The sequence below is a fragment of the Capsella rubella genome, unplaced genomic scaffold, assembly GCF_000375325.1.
Source record: "Capsella rubella cultivar Monte Gargano unplaced genomic scaffold, Caprub1_0 scaffold_5, whole genome shotgun sequence".
NCBI classification, from domain to species: domain Eukaryota; kingdom Viridiplantae; phylum Streptophyta; class Magnoliopsida; order Brassicales; family Brassicaceae; genus Capsella; species Capsella rubella.
In genome coordinates, this window is record NW_006238919.1 from 1429857 (window position 1) to 1451143 (window position 21287).

General features: G+C 29.5%; 3 protein-coding genes and 1 non-coding gene across 4 annotated transcripts; 1 reads left to right on the forward strand and 3 right to left on the reverse strand.

Annotated features, from left to right (window-relative positions):
• The first annotated feature begins 397 nt into the window (after positions 1-397).
• LOC17885985 (transcription factor AIG1) lies at positions 398-2206 on the forward strand. The gene is made up of 2 exons (XM_006291274.2): positions 398-932; positions 1341-2206. Exons 1-2 carry the CDS (start codon positions 432-434, stop codon positions 1866-1868), a joined length of 1029 nt encoding a protein of 342 aa, XP_006291336.2. The 5' UTR covers positions 398-431; the 3' UTR covers positions 1869-2206.
• Positions 2207-3107: 901 nt separating this feature from the next.
• On the reverse strand, positions 3108-3181 carry TRNAI-AAU. Its single transcript has one exon. It is a non-coding gene; the product is annotated as a tRNA-Ile (tRNA).
• Positions 3182-3918: 737 nt separating this feature from the next.
• On the reverse strand, positions 3919-4955 carry LOC111830438. Its single transcript, XM_023782276.1, is given in 4 exon segments — positions 3919-3945; positions 4038-4160; positions 4162-4219; positions 4951-4955. Coding segments are annotated over 4 exon segments (213 nt in total).
• A 1273-nt stretch (positions 4956-6228) lies between these two features.
• LOC111830488 lies at positions 6229-6729 on the reverse strand. The gene has a single exon (XM_023782550.1). It carries the CDS (start codon positions 6647-6649, stop codon positions 6527-6529), a length of 123 nt encoding a protein of 40 aa, XP_023638318.1. The 5' UTR covers positions 6650-6729; the 3' UTR covers positions 6229-6526.
• Positions 6730-21287: the final 14558 nt, after the last annotated feature.

Sequence of the window (21287 nt, forward strand, 5' to 3'; positions counted from 1 at the left end):
ATTTTGAAATTGCAAAAAAAAAAAATATATATTCCAGTGACAGGTAACTGTAATTAAAAATAAATTGAGGTTACATAAAAACTATAAGGAATCACATTAATCTTAAAGTGAGAGACTATAAATCATAGTGTATGTATTTTTCCAACATGTATTTTTATCAAAGATAATGGCAGGTCTGATTGTACAAACCGGTGAAAAGATTTTTTTTAATTTCTTTATTAAACTGAATTATTTATTTAGAAAGAAATCTCTAGTATATTAAACAAGTAAAGCCATTTTTTTTGTTTAAAAATTAGGAAGACACACATTATATAGCACTATATATACATGTGTAAGCATTATCAAATGGGATGTTTGTGACCTTTTGTCTCTTCTTCTCTAATTCTCTTTTCTCCTTTCCAAAAAACATAAAACCCAAAAAAAAAAAAAAAATGTATGCAATGAAAGAAGAAGATTGTCTTCAAACATATCACAACTTACAAGACTACCAAGACCAGTTTCTTCTCCATCATCATCACCATCCTCAAATCCTTCCTTGGTCTTCTTCTTCATCTTTACCTTCTTTTGACCCGACCCATTTCCCATCTAACCCGACGACCCGTTATTCTGACCCGGGCCACTACTTTAACAGAAGAGCTTCTTCTTCCTCTTCTTCCTTTGACTATAACGATGGTTTTGTCTCTCCTCCTCCTTCCATGGATCATCATCAGAACCATCTGAGGATCCTATCCGAAGCTCTTGGACCCATCATGCGTCGGGGCTCGTCCTTTGGGTTCGATGGTGAGATCATGGGGAAATTGAGTGCACAAGAAGTCATGGATGCTAAGGCTTTAGCTGCTTCAAAGAGTCATAGTGAAGCTGAGAGAAGAAGACGAGAGCGAATCAACACTCATCTTGCTAAGTTGCGTAGTATTTTACCAAACACAACCAAAGTAAGTTGTCATAAATTTATTACGATATTTCCCTTATATTCATTATTCTTTGATGTTTTGAAATTTCATATATGTTTTTGAGAAGTACATGGAAAACAATAGAAATCATCTAAAAAAACTCAATATGTTTGGTATGTAGTTAATTATAGATAAATTTCTAGTAATTTTGTGATTTGTTTTTCATTAATCTCTGTGTTTAATTAAGAAATACATATAGACAGGACATAAGTTAAACTAATGATAATTTCCATATTAATCTTTATATAATTCTTATCAATAGTTGGAACTAATTTTCCATTTTTGGTATGTAATTATTATCATTATGAAGAAGTTGAAGACTAAACACTTTATTGGTTAAATAAGACAAAACACTTTGTACTTAATGATTCTATTCTGTTTGATACATAGACGGACAAAGCTTCGTTGCTAGCGGAAGTGATCCAACACATGAAGGAGCTAAAACGACAGACATCACTAATCACCGACTCGTGTCAGGTCCCAACAGAGTCCGATGATCTGACCGTGGATTCATCTTACAACGACGAGGAAGGGAACTTGGTGATAAGAGCTTCCTTTTGCTGCCAGGACAGGACTGACCTCATGCATGACGTCATCAACGCCTTGAAGTCTCTTCGCCTTCGAACTCTCAAAGCTGAGATCGCAACCGTAGGTGGTCGTGTCAAGAACGTCTTGTTCCTTAGCCGAGATGGCGAAGAAGAGGATCTTGATTCATATGGTGATGGCATGGAAGGTTATGATGAAGGGAGGATGATGAGTGATCGTGTGAGTTCGATAGAAGAAGCGTTAAAGGCGGTTATAGAGAAGTGTGTCCATAATAATGATGAAAGCAATGATAACAGTAACTTGGAGAAGTCATCCTCAGGGAGTATTAAGAGACAAAGAACTAGTAAGATGGTGAATCGATCTTACAATTAGTTTAGTACGTTCCTCTCCATATTAATTAGATCGTCAAGTCTTTAATTAATTAGGGTTAGTTAATTAGACTTGCAAAATGGGATTATGGGTTGGTGGTGGTATTAGTATTTAGTATTTTAATTTTGGGTGTTTTGTTTTTATAAATTTAAATGGTTTGGGTTTCTTCTTCTATGCTTTTTTTAAATCTATGAAGAACCCTTTGTTTAGGGTTTTATAGTGATGGAGTTTGGTTTATATATTGTACTATAATTAAGACATTTTATCGTCTTGATTAATATAGGAAATGTAAAGAGTTTGGGGTTTGTATTAATTAATGAAGGATTGGAATCAAGAAGTAATTTTATGCTCATTAAATTCATTACCAACTAATTAATATTTTCTTGTATGCAACCAAACACCATGCATATAGTATGACTGGAAGAAGAAAGAACTGTAACAATTATGTCTAAATCAGATTTTAGATGTGCATGGCAAAAAAAATCGTCTAATATCGTACTCGTATCTTTTACCTTCATCTATATGTACTGTACATGTATATAATCAATGCGATATTTCCTAGATTAGACTGATGTGGAGAATTTATCAAGTGAAATCGAGAGGAGTAAGATTAGATCGAATCTTTTTCGTGGGAAGTGAGAACTTAGATATTTGTTCTATTTATAGAAACTTAGTTTTGGGATCTCTTACGATATTGTCTCTTTCGCCGTTACTGAACTTACGTTATTTATTATTATTACAGAGACAGTTGATATCAACAAGCACATTACGTCATGATCTCTTCTGTCACTTTTGTATCAATAGTTTTGTTTCCTTCTTTAGTCCCTCTCCAAAACTCAACGTATAACAACAAAAGAAAAGTTAATTTTGTAACCTAGATCTTACATGTTAATTAAACTTGGTTCAACACAAAACATGAAAATTTATATTCTTGAGTTTTTTTTGGACAGTTTCAGACAAATTTTAGATTCCGACGAGAGATATACTCCAAAATATAACCTACTAAGATTGTTTTAACTTTTATTAAAGAAAAAATAGAATTGTCGCATATCAAGACCCAAAAAAAAGAGAAGGACAAAAGTAAAAATTGATCCAGCTCGTAGACCCAATTTTGGCCCAATAAACTTTCTAACTTAAGAAAAAAAGCCTTATGCCAGTGGGATGAAGATAATAGACCCATGAGCTGATATGTTAAAGGCCCAATGTGAAAATGTTAAAGGCCCAATATGAAAATATAAAAAATGGCCTATACAGGGATCGAACCTGTGACCTTCGCGTTATTAGCACGACGCTCTAACCAACTGAGCTAATAGGCCAATGTGTTATACAGATTTCATTAAATTATTAGTACCTATTGTTTAGAAAAATGGATTTAAGATTTGACGATATTAGTACTTATTATTGTACAAACTGACGATAAATGTTTTAAAGTTCAAATTAATAAAAATTCTATGTGATATGATGTCTATATCTATTAATGTATCATAAGATGAGAAAATCATGTGCGATGTACTGATTGGAAAGAACACAAATATGAAGTGCACCTGGAAGAGAAGTCCATAAGTGTTGTTGAAGTACATGGAAGTGAATATATGCAATTATGTGGACCAATAATGTCGAATCTTTATTAAACATAATAATACTATAAAATAATATCACAAAAACAATGCACGAGGCCGAAGACAAAATCATTTATATTTTACTAGTTGGAAATTTGGAATAATAAAGACCAAAAACACTTTAGCTAGTTGGAATTTGTGATTATTAGTTGGATCCACACCATATGAAGGATCTGTTCAATTTATTCGGAAGAATGAACTTGGTTGAAAAACACAACATGCAATGAAGATACACACACTTGTATGATAAGATGAATTAACTAGCAGAATCATTAATGGAACAAAACTTAATTAACCTAGTCTTCTTTTATAAAATGAATTATGAACTTTTACTATTGGTGAAATCTTTACAGAATTGAGAATCAAGAATCGTTGTGGAATATTTGTGTGTGAAGCTTTTTTCCATATGTAGTGGAATATTTGAATAAACGTTTTCAAGATATTGAGTTCTTGAAACAATACTAAAAATGGAAATAAAAAAATAGTTGACAAATGTTACATAGGAATGTTTAGTTTTATTGGGTAATGTAAAATAAATCATTAAACAGGAAACTCCCCCATGGATGTGAATATCAATAAATAAAATTTGGACCCAAATATGAGAAAGTGACGAGAGAAGAGGACGACGGTTGTGGCCACGACGGCGACGGTGGTAGGACCTCCGTGTTGGCCCGCCCGCACGTGGTTGATCCTATATTCTTGTCTTTTTGACCGTTCAGCTTCTTTTGTATCTTCCTATATAACTTTGTGCGTCAAGATTTTCTTACTGCACATAGATTTTTTTCTTACTGCTCGTAGATTTTTCAAGAATTCTCCAATGTACTAATAATAGATGGATGTACAGACTCAATATTAGATTCTAGTGACCATGGCAACTAATTAAGATGATGTATCGTTGTTATATATGTACTACTTTTTTTTTGTAATGTCAAATTTATTACCAAAATGGTTTATTTACATGAGTGAGTGAAACAAACCGGTGGTTAAACAATCAAGCTTCTTTGTCCAATCCGGTATGAAACTTGCTCGAGCCCATGAGGTTTACACTCATTATACAAATGAGTAGGTACATGCAAATATATTATGGTCTCTCGTTTCATCCGCCTTACCATAATTCAAATGTTTGTAGAAGGTGAAATATGAATATAAAACCCTATAAAGATCTTGAAAATTTAAACTTCATAAATGGTTAGTTTCTACCATGCAATTTCTTGATATTTAGTTGAGAAGATTCTTTTAGCTCTATAAATATCTAAAAATATGTGTGGTTTAAGCTTATGAAGCTTTATAATTCATCAAAGAAGAGAAAAAAAGATCATATATGAACTTGACAAAATAAATAATAGGTGGTATAGTGTGTAGATGAGTACCAAAAACATATGGGCTGCATAGTTAAAGTTGGCCGACAACAGAATATCAATGGGACAATGATTCAGATTCAGTTTCTTCTCACCTGACATTTTGACCCCATTATTTTTTCTCATTTCTTTATCACCAATCTTTATATAGTTTTCTTGAATAATTCAGTGTTTAATGGTAGCAATTAATTTCGTATTTTTTATGATAATATTATGTAGTTGAAGTGGTTGTGACGGTCCTTTATCATTTACAATCTCTCATTCGAAAACTTTTGATACTTCAATAAACAATATTCTTGCTAATTTTTAGTTCAAATAATCACAAATTCATTTGAGATTCAAGAATCTTGAACACTGATAAGCTTAACAAATCAGTCGTAGTCTTTAGACAATATTGACGCCATTAAGTAAAAAAGTAAATTCACTTTTATTTTAGGTTTTTAATAGAAATAATATTGGATGTGACATCATACATGTCTTTCCAATATCATAAATCATTTGGCACCTAAGACCATCCTTATTGGGGTATCTTATGAGGCTAAGATACCCCTACTTTTCCAAAGAAAATCCTTACATAACATACTTTCTTTGAAAAAGTGGTGGTATCTTAGCCTCATAAGATACCCCCAATGAGGATGCCCTAATGGTCACGTCAGATTTAAATCATGAGGGACCAATCAATAATTTTGATATTGTGTCCTTTGATTTATATCTATAGTCATTGAAGCTTTGATTAGTTTAATTTGATAACTGATTAGAAACTAAACACACACATACATCATCATAATGATCAAAAAGTCTTGATGTGAGTCCAAAGAACTATAATAAAGTAGAGATATGACATACGTGGAGCACTCACATTACATATGATTAGACAAGTAACCAAAGAATATTTAAGTTATCTTCAAATCAATTAGCTAATCATTTGAACTAGGAAGAGGTTAGTTGGTTTGACTAAAAAAACGGGAGTTTTGTTCATGCATTAAAAATAGTGTTATACAAAACTTGTACCTCTCTCGTAATGATTATTGTAAATTTAATATTTGTAAATTGGGTTTTATGAACCAAAACTAACGTATTTGCATAATTGCATTCATGTCATTAATGAGATAGATTAATACTTGCTTGGTACTTACATAACTACAAAATTCAAGCTGGTTTCTTGATTTCTTAAAAATATATAGTTAGTTGAAAATTTATCATCATCCACCAAACTTCTTAAAACACAATTTGAAATTGGAAATTTTTGTGAATACATATTACGAACAGTTAGTTATGTTACCCTTTTATTATATTTTCCCTTAAATAAAGTTAAATATGGATTCATGCGGTCAAATACTTATGACAAACTCGTAAACTATGAAACCAAGTAAATCAAGAAATAAGTAAACAAGAACTAATCTTGGTTAGATTATGTGTGAGATATATATAAAGTTTAATTTACACAGGGAGCCATAAGGCAAAAGCCATTACAAAATTTGTCCCAAATTTTTATTCGTATATTTACAAATATACCTTCCCAAAAAAACTAAAAATATAATCGTATATCGAAAGTGTTCACTTTCGTCCCCCTAAGATTGACTAGCAAAACCCAAACCGGTTTCTTCCTTCATATCTTCTTGCGATCATAGGTTTGATCTGGTTAAGCTTCAGAGTATCACCACTTAGAATCAAACCAAGATCATCAATCTTGCCAACATAGGAGCATCACAACACATCGTTTGATGATATAAAGCTTAGCTCTTTGCTCTCTAAGAACACCTCCAAGACCTCTGCTACTCGAAACTCTTCTCTTCAAGACTCCCATATCTTATAGAGCTTTTCGTTTAGGTTTCTTCTGTGATCGTTTTAGAGCTGTGAATGTAAGAGAAAGTGATTAATTGAGATGAACTAAGGAAAAGGCTTCTTTTATAGAAGAAGAGAGTTTTGTGTAGGGACGACAACAAGTCGAAGTCGCGCGTGGAAGTGTTTCCCAACCCACCCGACACTGTCACTCACCATCCACTTGTGTTAAATGTCACACATCATTTTCAATGTCTTGTAAGATAACAATTATAAATTATAATCAATCGGTTTGTATTGGTGTTACCGTCCATTATTATTAGGATTTAAAAACGATTATAACACAAATAAAACGACATGCATTTATATGTGAGGGATTACATCACTTTTTGGAAGTTAACGAGTTTATTATTTCGTTTTTTCACCGTATAAGGACAAACGAATTAGACGATAAATTGTAAATAAAATGAAGAGATAACAAAATACATGTTGATTAAGGTGTAATCTATCATCACCAAAACCTAATGCTCTCGTATATATTATTAGGAGAAATGAGAATTTAAATCGGTAAAAATGCACGTGTGATTTGTGAAATGAAAATTCTCCAATTTCAAGATATCAAAGTTCTTATTGGTTGTCCGAAAAATGACTATAATGAATTATTGAACGATTATATGATGGTTTTCTCAATGTTTATGTGTTCTTATTTTATTTTATTTCTATTTTCATGCTTCCATCTTACATTTTTTTTTTATGATTCTACGTTTTTTGGTACCAAAAAGGTATTTTTCTTTTAACACTGAATTCATTTATTAATGAAAAAAGAGAGTTATAAAAAGATACAATAAAGGAAATAACCAAAAACCAGAAATCAAAAACTTAGCTAAACCCTCTGCGATCCCTCTCAACTCGATCATGCAGCCAAGAAGGACCTCCAAGTGCCAAATATGAATTGAACCTCCCATCCTTTGTCACACTACAAGCAATCTCCCTGGCTAAAGAATTAGCTTTCGGTGAAGAGAGTTTAAAAGACACCTCCCCCATCACCCGGATTACCTGAAAAATTTTATCTAATTGTGCTCGATACTTCGGCCAAGCTAAAGGATCTGATAACGCGTCCACTGCAGCATGACAATCAAGCCAAATCTCACACGAATCCTGATGGATGTCATGAAGACTGAGAAGACACCAGTAAAGACAATGAAGCTCAGCTGCAATCCGGTTAATCCGAGGAAGAAAGGCGTCTCTTGCATGATACAAGACATCTCCTTCGTGATTCCGTAATATCCAAGCTCCACCACAGAAATACTCCGCATTAACCCAAGAAGAATGAATATTACATTTCAATTTCCCCAATGGTGGTTTACTCCAACATCTCTCACTAGGCCTAGGCCGATGTGAAAGAAGAGAGTCCGAAACTAACACAGTTCGGTTTTGTTGTTTAAACCACTCCTCTGCATCCTCCATAGCTTTAACAATCAGGACATGAGCATCTTGAGTCCGACCTGCAAACACCAAATCATTTCGCGCCTTCCAAATCTCCCATAACAACCATGGAATAGCTACTCTAGACTTCACAGGGATCTCAGTCTTGTTCATGAGTTCACAACAATAAGCAATGTTGTCCACAGTAGATGAAGAGAAACCACGAGTCAAGATATTCAGTGGATACACAGCCCAGACCTGAGTCGCCAAATTACAACCAAACAGCACATGTGAGACTGTTTCTTCCTCCCTTCGACACACTTGACAAAGAGGATTAACTGCAACTCCATGACGTCTTAAACATTCAGAAACAACAAGAGCTCCAGCCACAGCCCTCCAAAGAAAGAGTTTAACCTTTGGAGCCATTTGAATGTTCCAAACAATTTCTTGTACCTTGTTAATAGATTGGTTGGTCACCGATATCGGATTGGATAACTCTCTCTCTCTATTCAGAAACCAATTACCACTCTTCACAGAATACATACCATCCTTAGAATAAGGCCACACAACACGATCTTGAAGTCTTGGTTCTGGTGGAAAGGATCGAATGCGAGTCACATCACAAGGAGGAAATAATGCTTGAAGAGCTTGATTATTCCAGTCTCCATGCGGCGAGATGAGAGATGAAACTTTAAGACTAGTATCAATCATCAACTCCTTATTGATCGGACGTCTAGGGAACTCATCAAAGATCCACTTATCGACCCAAACAGACGTGCTTGAACCATCGCCAATAGACTTCATAATACCTCGTTCAAGCAATTCCTTACCAAACAAAATACTCCTCCAAGCATATGATGGTCTATAACCAATTTTAGCGTCTAAAAATTGTCTATCTGCAAAGTATTTAGCTTTATAAACTCTTGACAATAAAGACTCTGAACCATGAAGAAGTCTCCAAGCTTGCTTTGCTAGTAAAGCTTGATTAAAACGCCCAATGTCTCTAAAACCCATTCCACCCCGCTGTTTGGATTCACAAAGCTTGTCCCAAACAACCCAGTGCATGAATGAATTCAGTGTTAAAAAAAAAAAAAGGTATTTTTCACTGCTTTTTTTTCATATTTTGTTTTGTTTCTTAAATGTTAAATTTTTATTATGTTTATCACAATGAATACTTATCTACATTTTGTTTGAACATGAATCTGATGAGAGTGAAATGTCTATAAGCCAATTATCTTGTTCATCATTTATAGTTTTATACGGTCACAAACCACGAACATGTATGCCCCTCTTTGTTCCCTCTTTTATTTTCAACCAAATATTTTCGAGACCCTTTAATCATAATAGATTGCAAGAATACAAAATTTTAAAGCTCTTCCATTAAAATACTCGTATTTATATATTTTATTTAAGTTTATATGTGAAAACCTAGTTGAATTTTAGAGCAAACTGAAAAGTGAAAATCGAATTTTAAGTTTTGATTCAATTTGCACAAACCGGATCAAAATATGGTAGTCAAAATACTCAAAAACAGTGATTATTTGTACATCTTCAATTATATAAGCTTATGAAATGTAATAATATAGTTTTTGGATAATTTAAAAATATTATATTTCAGATTCAATAATGTTATCATTTGGGTACCTCTTATATGTGGATAGTATGAAACAATTGAGTCTTTATTTTAAGAATATAATTTATGAATAATAATAATAATAACTTTTGTTTATGTGTTGGATCCACGTCAGTACAGTTAGACCTACCATTTGAGTTGAACATATATGGTGGTGCATTCACGACGTGGCAATGATGATATTGTAGGGATGACATGGTTCGTAGATACTACTAGCTAGCTAAAGCAAAAAGTGTTCCATTTATTTTACACGTACTTACGATGTAGATAGATCGAGTCATCAAATACAAGGTTAGGAACATAAGCAATTAGATTAACGTCATCTTCTCGAAAGAACTGATGTGGAAACAACTAATTATGTGGGAATATATAATTACGGTTAATGACTTTAATCTTGTTTAATTTGGTCTTTCAGATTCATTGATTCCTCAGCATCTCCTCTGCTTTTTCTTTTGCTTCCTCAAATGTGTTGCAGTCGCGTACAAGGCTTATATTGATACCAAAGTCTTCTTAAAAGAGGAGTTTCACGAAATAGCATTTAGGTTTTTGGAAACACTAATTACTAGAAAGCATACGAAATAGATAGGAAACAATTCCTAAAAGCCCTATTTTGGAAAACATGTAATCAAATCATGGGCTTTGAGTTAATTATGTTGGGCTTACGTTCGCGTTCAGGGCCTTGAAGATGCCTTAGCTTAGATATCACATCTGGGCCTTTATTTTTCAGGCCATAAGTTGTTTTCTCAAAAGTTTTGTTTTGTTTTGGTTTATAGTTTTAAAGATAAGCAAAGTTTTTTTTTTTGAATGAATGTAAAATTTATTCAACCAAAAAACCTTTGTTTTTACATTATATGCAACTGTAAATTGAGAAAATTTGAAAGATTTGAACTGAAAGCATTAACTAAAATTGATTAATATCTTGATGCTAACCAAACTCGGAAAACGTCTCTATATTGAGGCTTCGTTGAGGGGGTGAGAGTGCATAAACGATTTCGTATGACTCGATCAATCATCTTTGTGAGCTGGCCTGAAGGCTTTGGGGCCTCACCGAGATAAGCAAAGTTTTGGCCTATATTGATGGTGTAAGAAGGGCTGTTGTCAAATTTAAGAAATGCTTACGACTGTACACACAAAAGATATGCACTGTTAAATGATCAATGGCACATCTAGAAATTGTAATCTCCCTAATAATCATTAAAATAATTATACATATACATATATTTGTAAAGCATTTTTACACTTATTCTCATGTTTTTTATAAAAATGTAGAAATGTAGAAAATGATACTATGCAGTTCATTAATATCTCAGTTAATGCCTTATTTAGTTAATTAACCGTGATTTGTAGTAATGTAGTAACGTAAACGATATTGTGTTGTCGTAAGAAGATTAGAACATGTCGGTCCGTTTCTATGGTGTTACGACATTACGTACATTTACATATTTGGCAACTATGTATATATATATATATATATATATATATATATATATATTAGGTATTAGATAGAGCTCGTTGACTTGGTTGACCTTGAATATTCACTTTATCATGTGGTGGCGTCACTGCGTTCGTCATTATTTATCAATTAGAAATATAAATAACTAAAAGAATAAGCTAGTGGAAGTACATTTTTTTTTTTGTTATGAGCTCGTTTACAACAGAAAAAAATTCCCTAAAAATAATATCTTGAAAATATGCATATGCAAGTTGCTAAGTTAAATCAAAGTCGTTTCATGGGTGTCATGTCGGCAACGTGAATCTAACTTATTACAACAAATACAATAACCATATGAATCACATTTATATTAACAAAATACAAATCATATATACATACAACATATGATTCAAAATATTAAAAGAATTTGCTAACAACATGGATTATGTAGATTGTAACGTAATGATAGGATTATTTAAACTAGTAAATTATAAGATGATATATTTGTATACATTGAAAAGTATCATGTGAATAATTATTTTAAACTTAAATGACACGAAGCTGCACAAATCAACAAGTAAATGTTTAGAAAATTATATGGAAACTTTATAAACTTTCTGACAATAATGTGGCTCCCTTATAGAGAGAGATATCAGCTTCTTAACCAATGGGGAATGGGAGATTACATATGTATGGGGATGGTACGTATTTGGTCCCATGGGTTATTCTACCAATTATCTTCTTTTACGTTTTCTTTGTATTGAAACTATAAGTCAACAAAAGCAACTTGGAGTGATAATAACACGACGAACTAGTCACTAAGTAATTGATTAAGTTAAAAAGTGTAACGAGCTCTTGAACTGATTTAGTCATTAACTAATTAGATTTAAGTTTCATGACTTGATTTGATTTGTGACTTGAAATGAGGTGTATGACTACATCTCTGGTCCACCAAGTGTCCCATGCTCTGATACTTTTTTCCAAGTTTTATATCTTGCAAAATCCGTGACTTGATTGATAAGTTTAGTTACTAAATTCTAGACGTTAAAGTATTATTATTACGTAATTAGCCAATGTTTGTATTAGGCTATTAGCGAAGTTAGGATGTTTTCAAGTTTCTCTCGTATTGATTAATTTTTTTTCCTAACTCCTTTTTATGTCTATGTAATAATATAATTTCCTATATTTTTTACGATTTATTAATAATTTTCACTACAAAAAGGAAAATATTAGTTTGTGTAATATTCTTTTTCGAATTGTGTTCTCATTCACTCAAATAATAAAACTGAGGGTTAGCTTTTGCGATTGACTCAATTTGTCTTCATCAGTTGATTATGAACAAATTCTCGTCAGCAACTCTTACAAAATTTTCAACATATATGATAAAAGAATCATACTTACAAAATTTTCTACATATATAATTACATCCTCCACAACTCTAGGCTCCCATGCTCATCTTCAAAATGGTTGATCGTGAAATGGCGTAACATCATCTCATCAAGAAGACACAAAATGGTCGATGCTTCTCTGGATTAGATAGTTCTCTCTTTTGTAATTTTGTTCATCGATTTTTATATATTGTAGCTTTGTTTTTTTTTTTTTTTTTTTGTCTTGGCTGCTTTTGTTTAGGTATTGCTTTGTGTAAAACTTTTATCTTCGTTTATGATATTAACATATTTTGGAAAAAAACAAAAAAAAATCATACTTAGTAACACGACTATTTGTAAACCTGACATTAGATGGTAGTTATTAACTACTAGTTATGATCCAAAAGATTAACTAAGCAGTCGTACGAAATCTGATTTCTTAAACGAATCCTTTACATAATGATATGAACACTGAAGAGTGAAGAGACAAGTTGCCTAATCAAAGACACCATAATTGGGAATAAAATGCGTCAATTTGACGTGGCACAACGTTCCATTCTCCAAAAATACTCTTTTATCTCTATAACCAAAAAACGAAATTAATTGTGGCGAGTGAACAAAAGATAAGATCTCTCTCCCACAAAGATAATATTTAAATATGCTGACAAGAAAACAACATTATTATTGTAGAACAAAAATGAAACAAGAACCATTATATTATATTAACGCTGCCACATCTTTTATAGATAGTTGTTTCTTTTTCAACTATCTGAAGTTCGGAACTATCTCTATGTAATGACGTATTGACTCATTGGTACCACAACAATTTTTTTTTCTTTTTTAAAAACCTGGTATCACAACATTATAAACCATTTTTATTTCACTATTCTTTGAACATTTTATTTTCGAATAAAAGAAAAATTAATATTATGCAAACTCATATTATAAGTTGTTAATACATCTAGCAAAGAGTAGCGTTTTAACCTAACAAAAAAATTGTAACATGTTTTTTTTCTCTTTATATTAAATTGTTAATAACAAGTAAAAAACTAATCAAGTGGTCTTTGTCTAATGGTTTCTACTGGAGTAAGAAGTTGTCTTGTTGGTTTAGGTCAGAGATCGATTCGCTTTAAACACAAAATCACTAAGTATTTCCATTTGGTCAACAGTTTTCATCCAGTCTTTCCCGGATCTTAAAAAGATTACGGCATAAGCTCCAAACCTTCTGATAATAATAAAAAAAAACTTGATCAGTATTTCTTATAAATTTTTTTATCAAGAATACTCATTAAATTAGACTTGATTATCCTGATAAACATGCACAACCAAGTAAAATCCATAATAAAAATTGAAAGTACTTAATTTTCAAGAACTAACTAAATACATAAAGTAACCAAATACGTAAAATATAAATTTATAATAATGTATGTTGCATATTTTTAATTTTCCAATTTTATATAGTGATGTCTTAATGATATTTTTGATAAAGGATAATTGTTATTGAATAGCTGTAAGAAAGTAAGTTTATAATATTTATATACACGCTACATTTGTGAATATAGTATTCAATATCTTTTCGAAAACGTGTAGCTCCTTATTGGCTTAGTAATCACCGTTATCTAAACACTTAACAAAAACAAAAAAGGAGTTATAGCTAATAGCTATATCTTTTTTGTAGTTCTTATCCAAAAACTTATCCTAAACGACACGATGATATACAAAGAAGAACAATAAACATACAAATACACACTCTACGTAGATGTTAATATGTAATGAGATAGACCTTTAATTTGATATTCGTATTTGATCAGAGAAAAATGAATACGATCGATCCCCAACAAAATAGATGTGTAATTTTGGGAGTATCTAATCACTTCTATTACAATATAATTATTTTAAAATACGTAAAACAAGATATTATACAATTAGATAATTTAGCATATTATGCGGCTGCCGACAGTAGATGTTGGCTATGACTTATGCGCAGTCATATAAAGTGTCATTATCCATATTATATTGATTACGTTGGGTTTATAACTGATCTTTTACCTAAGCAAGTTTCATGTCGCACCAAATATATAAACTATCAGTAATTATTACGTAAATGATGCCTAACACTAAAGAAATTAAGATAATCTCAACCGCTATTAAACTAATCCAGAGCAGATAAAAGTTGGGTAAACACTCTCGCATTGCCTTTTTCATCACATTACATTGATGACATAGTAATAATGCTCACGTTTTTTATTCGGCTATTGATTTTTATTTTTTTAAGAGTGCTTTTTGAATAAGTCATGAGCTCGATCATGACATTATCACATTTTGTATGATTGATAAATTATATCGATATCTTTTTTTTTTGTTTTTGAAAAACTAACATTTTGCATTGACGTTTATGTTGTTTGTCCTTACTCTTCAATTATACATAATTTTTTTTCCTTGAAGATAATATAAAGTACTCTAAGTTGATGTAATGAGATTAATTAGAGTGCATAGTTGTAGACTTGTGGGGAAACTCACAAATGTAGAATATTATATTATACTCTATAAATTTTACCAACTTCTAATTGGAAGTTATAAAGGTGGTCTACAAATTTTTTTATGTTTCATCAGAATTCATTTCATGTGTTTTGTTTTTTTAGGTTACTTTTGAGAAGTTACGGTATGCGATCCATACACTTTTCTTGGCAGGACTATTAGACTTTTTACTTTTTTTTTTTTTGGGTGATATTCAATAGTAATTTAAACGTATTTCCGAACTTACAGTTTTAAACTAAAAAAATAATTTATTAAAAGGAAATTGATTTAAATATGGATTGTAGATACATAACCCAAGTCCAAAATTTTCGCTGAAATTTTAACTTTAAAAACTCTCCATGATATCTAGATATAAAGGGAAAATTGATAATCTATATATTAGCATAGTAGAGCCAAAATAATGTGTAACTTAAGAATTTAATTCTACATTTCAGTATATGTTAAAAACGGCAAAACATAATTTTTAAATATAACAACGATGATGTAACTGGGAATGCTGAATGTCTAAATGAATTATAACCAAACTAACTAATGATATATCTAATATTATCAACTGCAAATTAAATAACTACTTAATAGGCTTATAACCAGCATAATCCAACTCATGTTGTACTTATTACAAAATTTTATTTCTGAACTTACAGTTTAAAGTAAATAATTAATTAATACTGAAAATAAATACATTTAAAATTATGGATTGTACATAAATAACCCAAATCCCTAATTTTCATGATATTTTGTTGAAGTTGTAGCTTAAAAAACTGTACATGATAGGTAGATATAGGAGTGAAAAGAGTTTGTATATATATTATCATAGAAGAGCCAAATGTTAATGTGTAATTTAAAATTTTTAACTCTTTACAGAATTTATACTATACTCATAGTCGATGTTACAAAACAAACTAAACAAGATAATGGTGAGATAATTGGGAACGATGAAAGCATGAATAGATTATAACGAATCCAGATGATGATGTATCTATTATCAAACAAATGCAATGTATTTAATTATCTAATAGTCGAAATAATCCAACTTATGTTGTATTTATTTTTAAAATATCGTTATTGATTACAAATGTTTTAAATCCATCAAATTTTTTTTTTGGCAATATCTATCTAAATCATCTAGGATAAAAATAAAAATAACAATATATGTAACATTGATGTTGTGTTATCAATCCTCATTCATGATGCATTTAAAATACGTACTTGATTAATAATCTAATGCGAGTATAATACATACTTGATAAATAATCTAACAAATAAAAATTCTTTTTACTTAAAGTCAATCTATTCGATTTGTTGTCAAGAAAAAATATAAAAATTCTCTTTAGGTTATGTACGATTTGTATTCGAATAGAATATGATATTTCTTTAAAATTTGAAGCCATAGATGTTTATGAATGTGTAAATTTGGAGTCACCAGTTTGTTAAGAACATAAATATTATACTTAACATACATTATTAGTTAACAATATAGTAGTTTTTTCAACAACAAAAAATATAGTTCTAAATATCATTATTCAGTTGTTTTACTTAATTTTCAATAATAGAAGTTCAATTAAAAGATAAAAAGAGATCCAATATAAATATGAAATTTTGATTGTTCAGAATATCATTATTGATTCTATTAAACATAGGTCGTCGTATTGACAATAACCAGCTTTAATGCTTTCATGTCAAAAGCATCCAACCGAAAGCTTCCTATATACTTAACATACATTATTAGCTAACAATATGGTAGTTTTTTCAACAACAAAAAATATAGTTCTAAATATCATTATTCAGTTGTTTTACTTAATTTTCAATAATAGAAGTTCAATTAAAAAATAAAAAAAATCCAATATAAATATGAAATTTTGATTGTTCAGAATATCATTATTGATTCTATTAAAGATATATCGTCGTATTGACAATAGCCAGCTTTAATGCTCTCGTGTCAAAACCATCCAACAGAAGGCTATATATATTAAAAGGAAACTATAATGGGTGTACAAAAAAAAAAATTAAGTTTCCAACTTCCATAAAATTTTATTTAGCTTCTAACTTTTCTGACCACTATCTCCCTATAACTATAAATAACAGAGTAGCTGATTGACTATATAATTGTACTAGAAAAAAACTATCTTTTTAATTTTTCTCTCGAGAAAAAAAAAGATGATGATATATTTATTACATTTTTTTATATAACTCAATTATTTATATGTGATATATATACTATATGAGTTAGCATAATAAATTAAAGTTTATCACATAACTTGTAACTTATCACGATATAATATACTTTACATTGTTAATCATATAAATATCTCTATAAATATTCACTTACATCCCTATTTTTATTGCTTTTGTTGATAAATTATGTTTCCAAACAGTGTAGTCAAAGGAGAAAGAAACAGTATCTTTAATATACAATGTCAGAAAAATATTAATTTTCATTTTTATAACAATAAGTATTAATTTAACAGATAATATGTAAATTACTGCGATAACAGATTATTTAACATATTTAAAAATAAATTATCGAATGTTATTAATCACGAATGAACAGTGTTATTGAATTCTTCCAAGAACGGATGAATAGTGTTAATATTAATTTAACATATAATATGTAAATTATCGCGATAACAAATGATTTAACATATTTAGAAATAAGTTATGAAACGCTATTAATCATTGATGAACAGTATTTCGTATTCTACCATTTTTTGTTTTTTTTTGGTTAAACCAAATCAGACAACTGTGTAGCCTGAACTCTACCCTATGTTATTGCAAAAGCTATTTTTGATTTTGCTAAATCGACTTAGGGATAATGATGTAACTTCTTCTGACATATGAAGAGAGAACTAATTTATGTGTTATCACACCTGCATTTTTCATTTCGTCTTTATCTAGGCACATAGTTTTAGTAAGCCCTATATTAAAAATCATTTTTAATAGAAAAATTCCCTTTCTCATTTTTTTGTTTCAAAGACAGGTATTTATAAAACAATGACATATTATTTGTGAATCATTTGTCATTTTGTTGTGTGTAATTATACCAGTGACACCTATCTAAATTGGAAAATTCGCATGATATAAGCTTATCCTAAAATATTTTTATATTTCTAAGATTTTATTTTTCACCTATTATGACTGACTAGTATTAGTTATAAACTATATTTTGTATTGTCTCATGCATATAATCGATAATTTGTTTTTCTCGGTTCTAATTCAAAACTAAAGTTTTCAGTTAATTATTTCACATATTTTAAAAATATTTCCAATACTAAAATATTATGTTTAAAAAAATATATATATCGTGTTTTTGGGTTAATTTGAAACTTTTCTTATTTTTAACATATTTTGACTACAAGTCTGTCATATCTTTTTTTTTTTTCCAATACTGTTTAAATAATTAAATAGCTTAAATTTTTTCAAAGCTACCAATCGTCTTGTGCAGTCCGTTTCATCAAATTGATGGAATAGTGAGAGCCAATCTCATTTTGTGCGTCCATTTTTTTTTATTTTTGCAGTGTTCTAATTGGCCACATTCAAAATAACATACTGTTATTAATGGCACAATTAGACTTTGATAAAGTTAGAAAGCATAAACAAATGATAATAAAAATTGAAAAACCATATAAGGTCGTGGCAATCAACTTCACTTGTTATTTCCACAAGAACACATCATAACTCTTTAAATAAATAAAAATATAAGGAACAAATCAAATCCTAAGATTTTATTTGTTATATGAGAGAATCATAAGTTGAATCTCATACATATCTCTCCACTAAAATTCAAATATGTTTTTTTTGGTAGAAAAAATTCAAATACGTTTATCACTTCAAATGTCTAAAGATGACCAAAGATTATTAAAATTTAAAATTAATTGAAACCACAATGAAATACGTCAAATACTAACTATTTTCACAAAATATGTCGTGGATAACTCATTAATTGTCCGGAATAATATATTAATATATTTGATCTACAATTAATAAATATTAGATCTTAACCCGCGGTACACCGCGGGACAACATTTCTAAAATGTATTCTTTTTATTAATTTTGTTTGGTATATAAGAGTGTACTACTATATTTTGATTGTTAATTCTAAGATTTTGCCCGTAGAATATTATATGATAATTTATTTTTTATATAATCATAATTTGATCAAATTAATTAAATAAGTATAATATTTAAAATAATGAAATGATACTGACATAATATTTGTTTACATAGTAATTTCATATTAAAATATTTTGTGAATTATACTATAGTAGACAACCCGTAAAAATATCTATAATCATAATTATAAATTATAACCTGTTCCATCACATGACCCGTGCTATACAATTATCATTAATATTTTAGTACATCCATTTTGTATCGTTTGAGTAGTATACATCCGTTTCTAAAACTTCAAATTGCAACATATACAAAAAAATTATATTTTTATCATACATATGTTTTTGTAATAATATAAATTTAAAAACAAATAAGATCATATAAAGATGTTGGAGAAATATTTGATTTCTTAGGAAGAAATTTTAGGAAATTTTGTTAAATGTAATAAATATTGATTTCTAATTTTACAATTTTATTATGATCTAGTTACAAAATTCATCTTAAACTTTGTCTATTTAATCAAATGGCAAGGGGTTAATTATGAAAATATCACAAAATGAAAGGATAGAACACAAAAAGTACCTCAAAAATGTTAATATAGATTGTTTTCTTAAAAAATATTAAGAGTGAGATGATTCTTTTAAAAATATGTTTGCTTTTTTTCCGGTCGAAACATTATATTTCTTACTAACTGAGAAAATAAATTAATTTCATTTTACCTAGAATATGATTATTATTTTCTTTTTAAAGAAGAAAATGTAGTTTTTTTTTTCAAACTATGCATAAAAATTAGCGTGTTTGGAACAAAAAATTATAGTTTAATTTTGATTTTTGCAAACCATGCACAAATCCTATTAAAAACCCACAAAAATATATTAAAAAAAGATTAATAAGACTCAAATTCCATTTAATCCTCATCCCCTAATGTATATATGGAGAAAATATGCATATGACTATGTTTTTTTCTTACGTTCAACATCAACAGTCACAAGTCAGAGTCAGAACCTCTATTTTATTCAATTAATATTACATTTACATATCCTCCCAAAGTTTTTATATTATTACCCCAAACACACACATATACAGTAGTTCCATTCTAATAATACTCAAAAAAAATATATTGAAAAAGGGTATAATATCTCTAACCATTGCGATTGTATACACATGAATAATTCATGCTTTGCAAAAAATATCCTCACGGAACAAAATTCATTTAGATTTAGAAATAAAAACATATATTAATTTTCAGTGAGAAAGGAATAATATCGTAGTAGTGAATTAACATCTCTGTGGTATCTTTAACATAAAAATAAACAAAAAATCTAACCCGATTTATGTTTTGTTAATCTTTAGTTTATCATAATAATGTTTATTATATTTATTTCTGATTAACATGTAAAATGCAAATCATACATCATGGGGAATGAACTTAACTTTAAAAAACTTAATATTCTAATTCACATTTTTCAAAAAAAAAAAAAATTCTAATTCACATGTGAATCTCTTTTATCCATCTTGGTCCACTTGTCGCCCCCACTTCCCCATGCAGCCCACAACATTATTCATATCGTCGTGAATTTGATAATTTCCTCCGTTTTAAATGTAATGTAAATTAGTAATACTATAGGGTAATTAATAAAAAAGACACTCCAAGTTTTGCTGATTAATAATAACCAAAAAAATGATCAGAAGTTTTATATTCATGACATTTTTGTGAGTGCCTTTTATTTATGTTTTATTATGTCACAGAACATTATTAGAATCATTTTCTTATACGTAAATTTTCTACATAATTAGTTTAATTTTTTAATTTTCTCAAAAATTAATTAATTAATATTTTTATAATATATAAGTATTTTCTTAATTGTTACATTAAAACTAAACTGGAAAATGCGAATTTACACTTTTCTTAAAAGAAAACAAATATATTCTTTTTATCTTTTGCATGAACCTTCCTGTGAATTTAAGTTGACCCACAACATATACACACATACACCCATATTATTCCCATACACCAACCCATATATTATTATTTATCTCCTTAAAAACACACTACAAATAATAATAAAAAGGAAAGAAATATAAAAAAATATATTAATAACATACATGCACACTTGGTGTTTTCTTATTTCCCTCTTGTCTCTCTATCTATATATAA

Coding starts and splice junctions, on each gene's coding strand:
- LOC17885985 (XM_006291274.2), top strand. CDS start 432: ATGTATGCAATGAAAGAAGAAGATTGTCTTCAAACATATCACAACTTA. Junction 933..1,340: donor TTTTACCAAACACAACCAAA/GTAAGTTGTCAT, acceptor TTTGATACATAG/ACGGACAAAGCTTCGTTGCT.
- LOC111830488 (XM_023782550.1), bottom strand. CDS start 6,649: ATGGGAGTCTTGAAGAGAAGAGTTTCGAGTAGCAGAGGTCTTGGAGGT.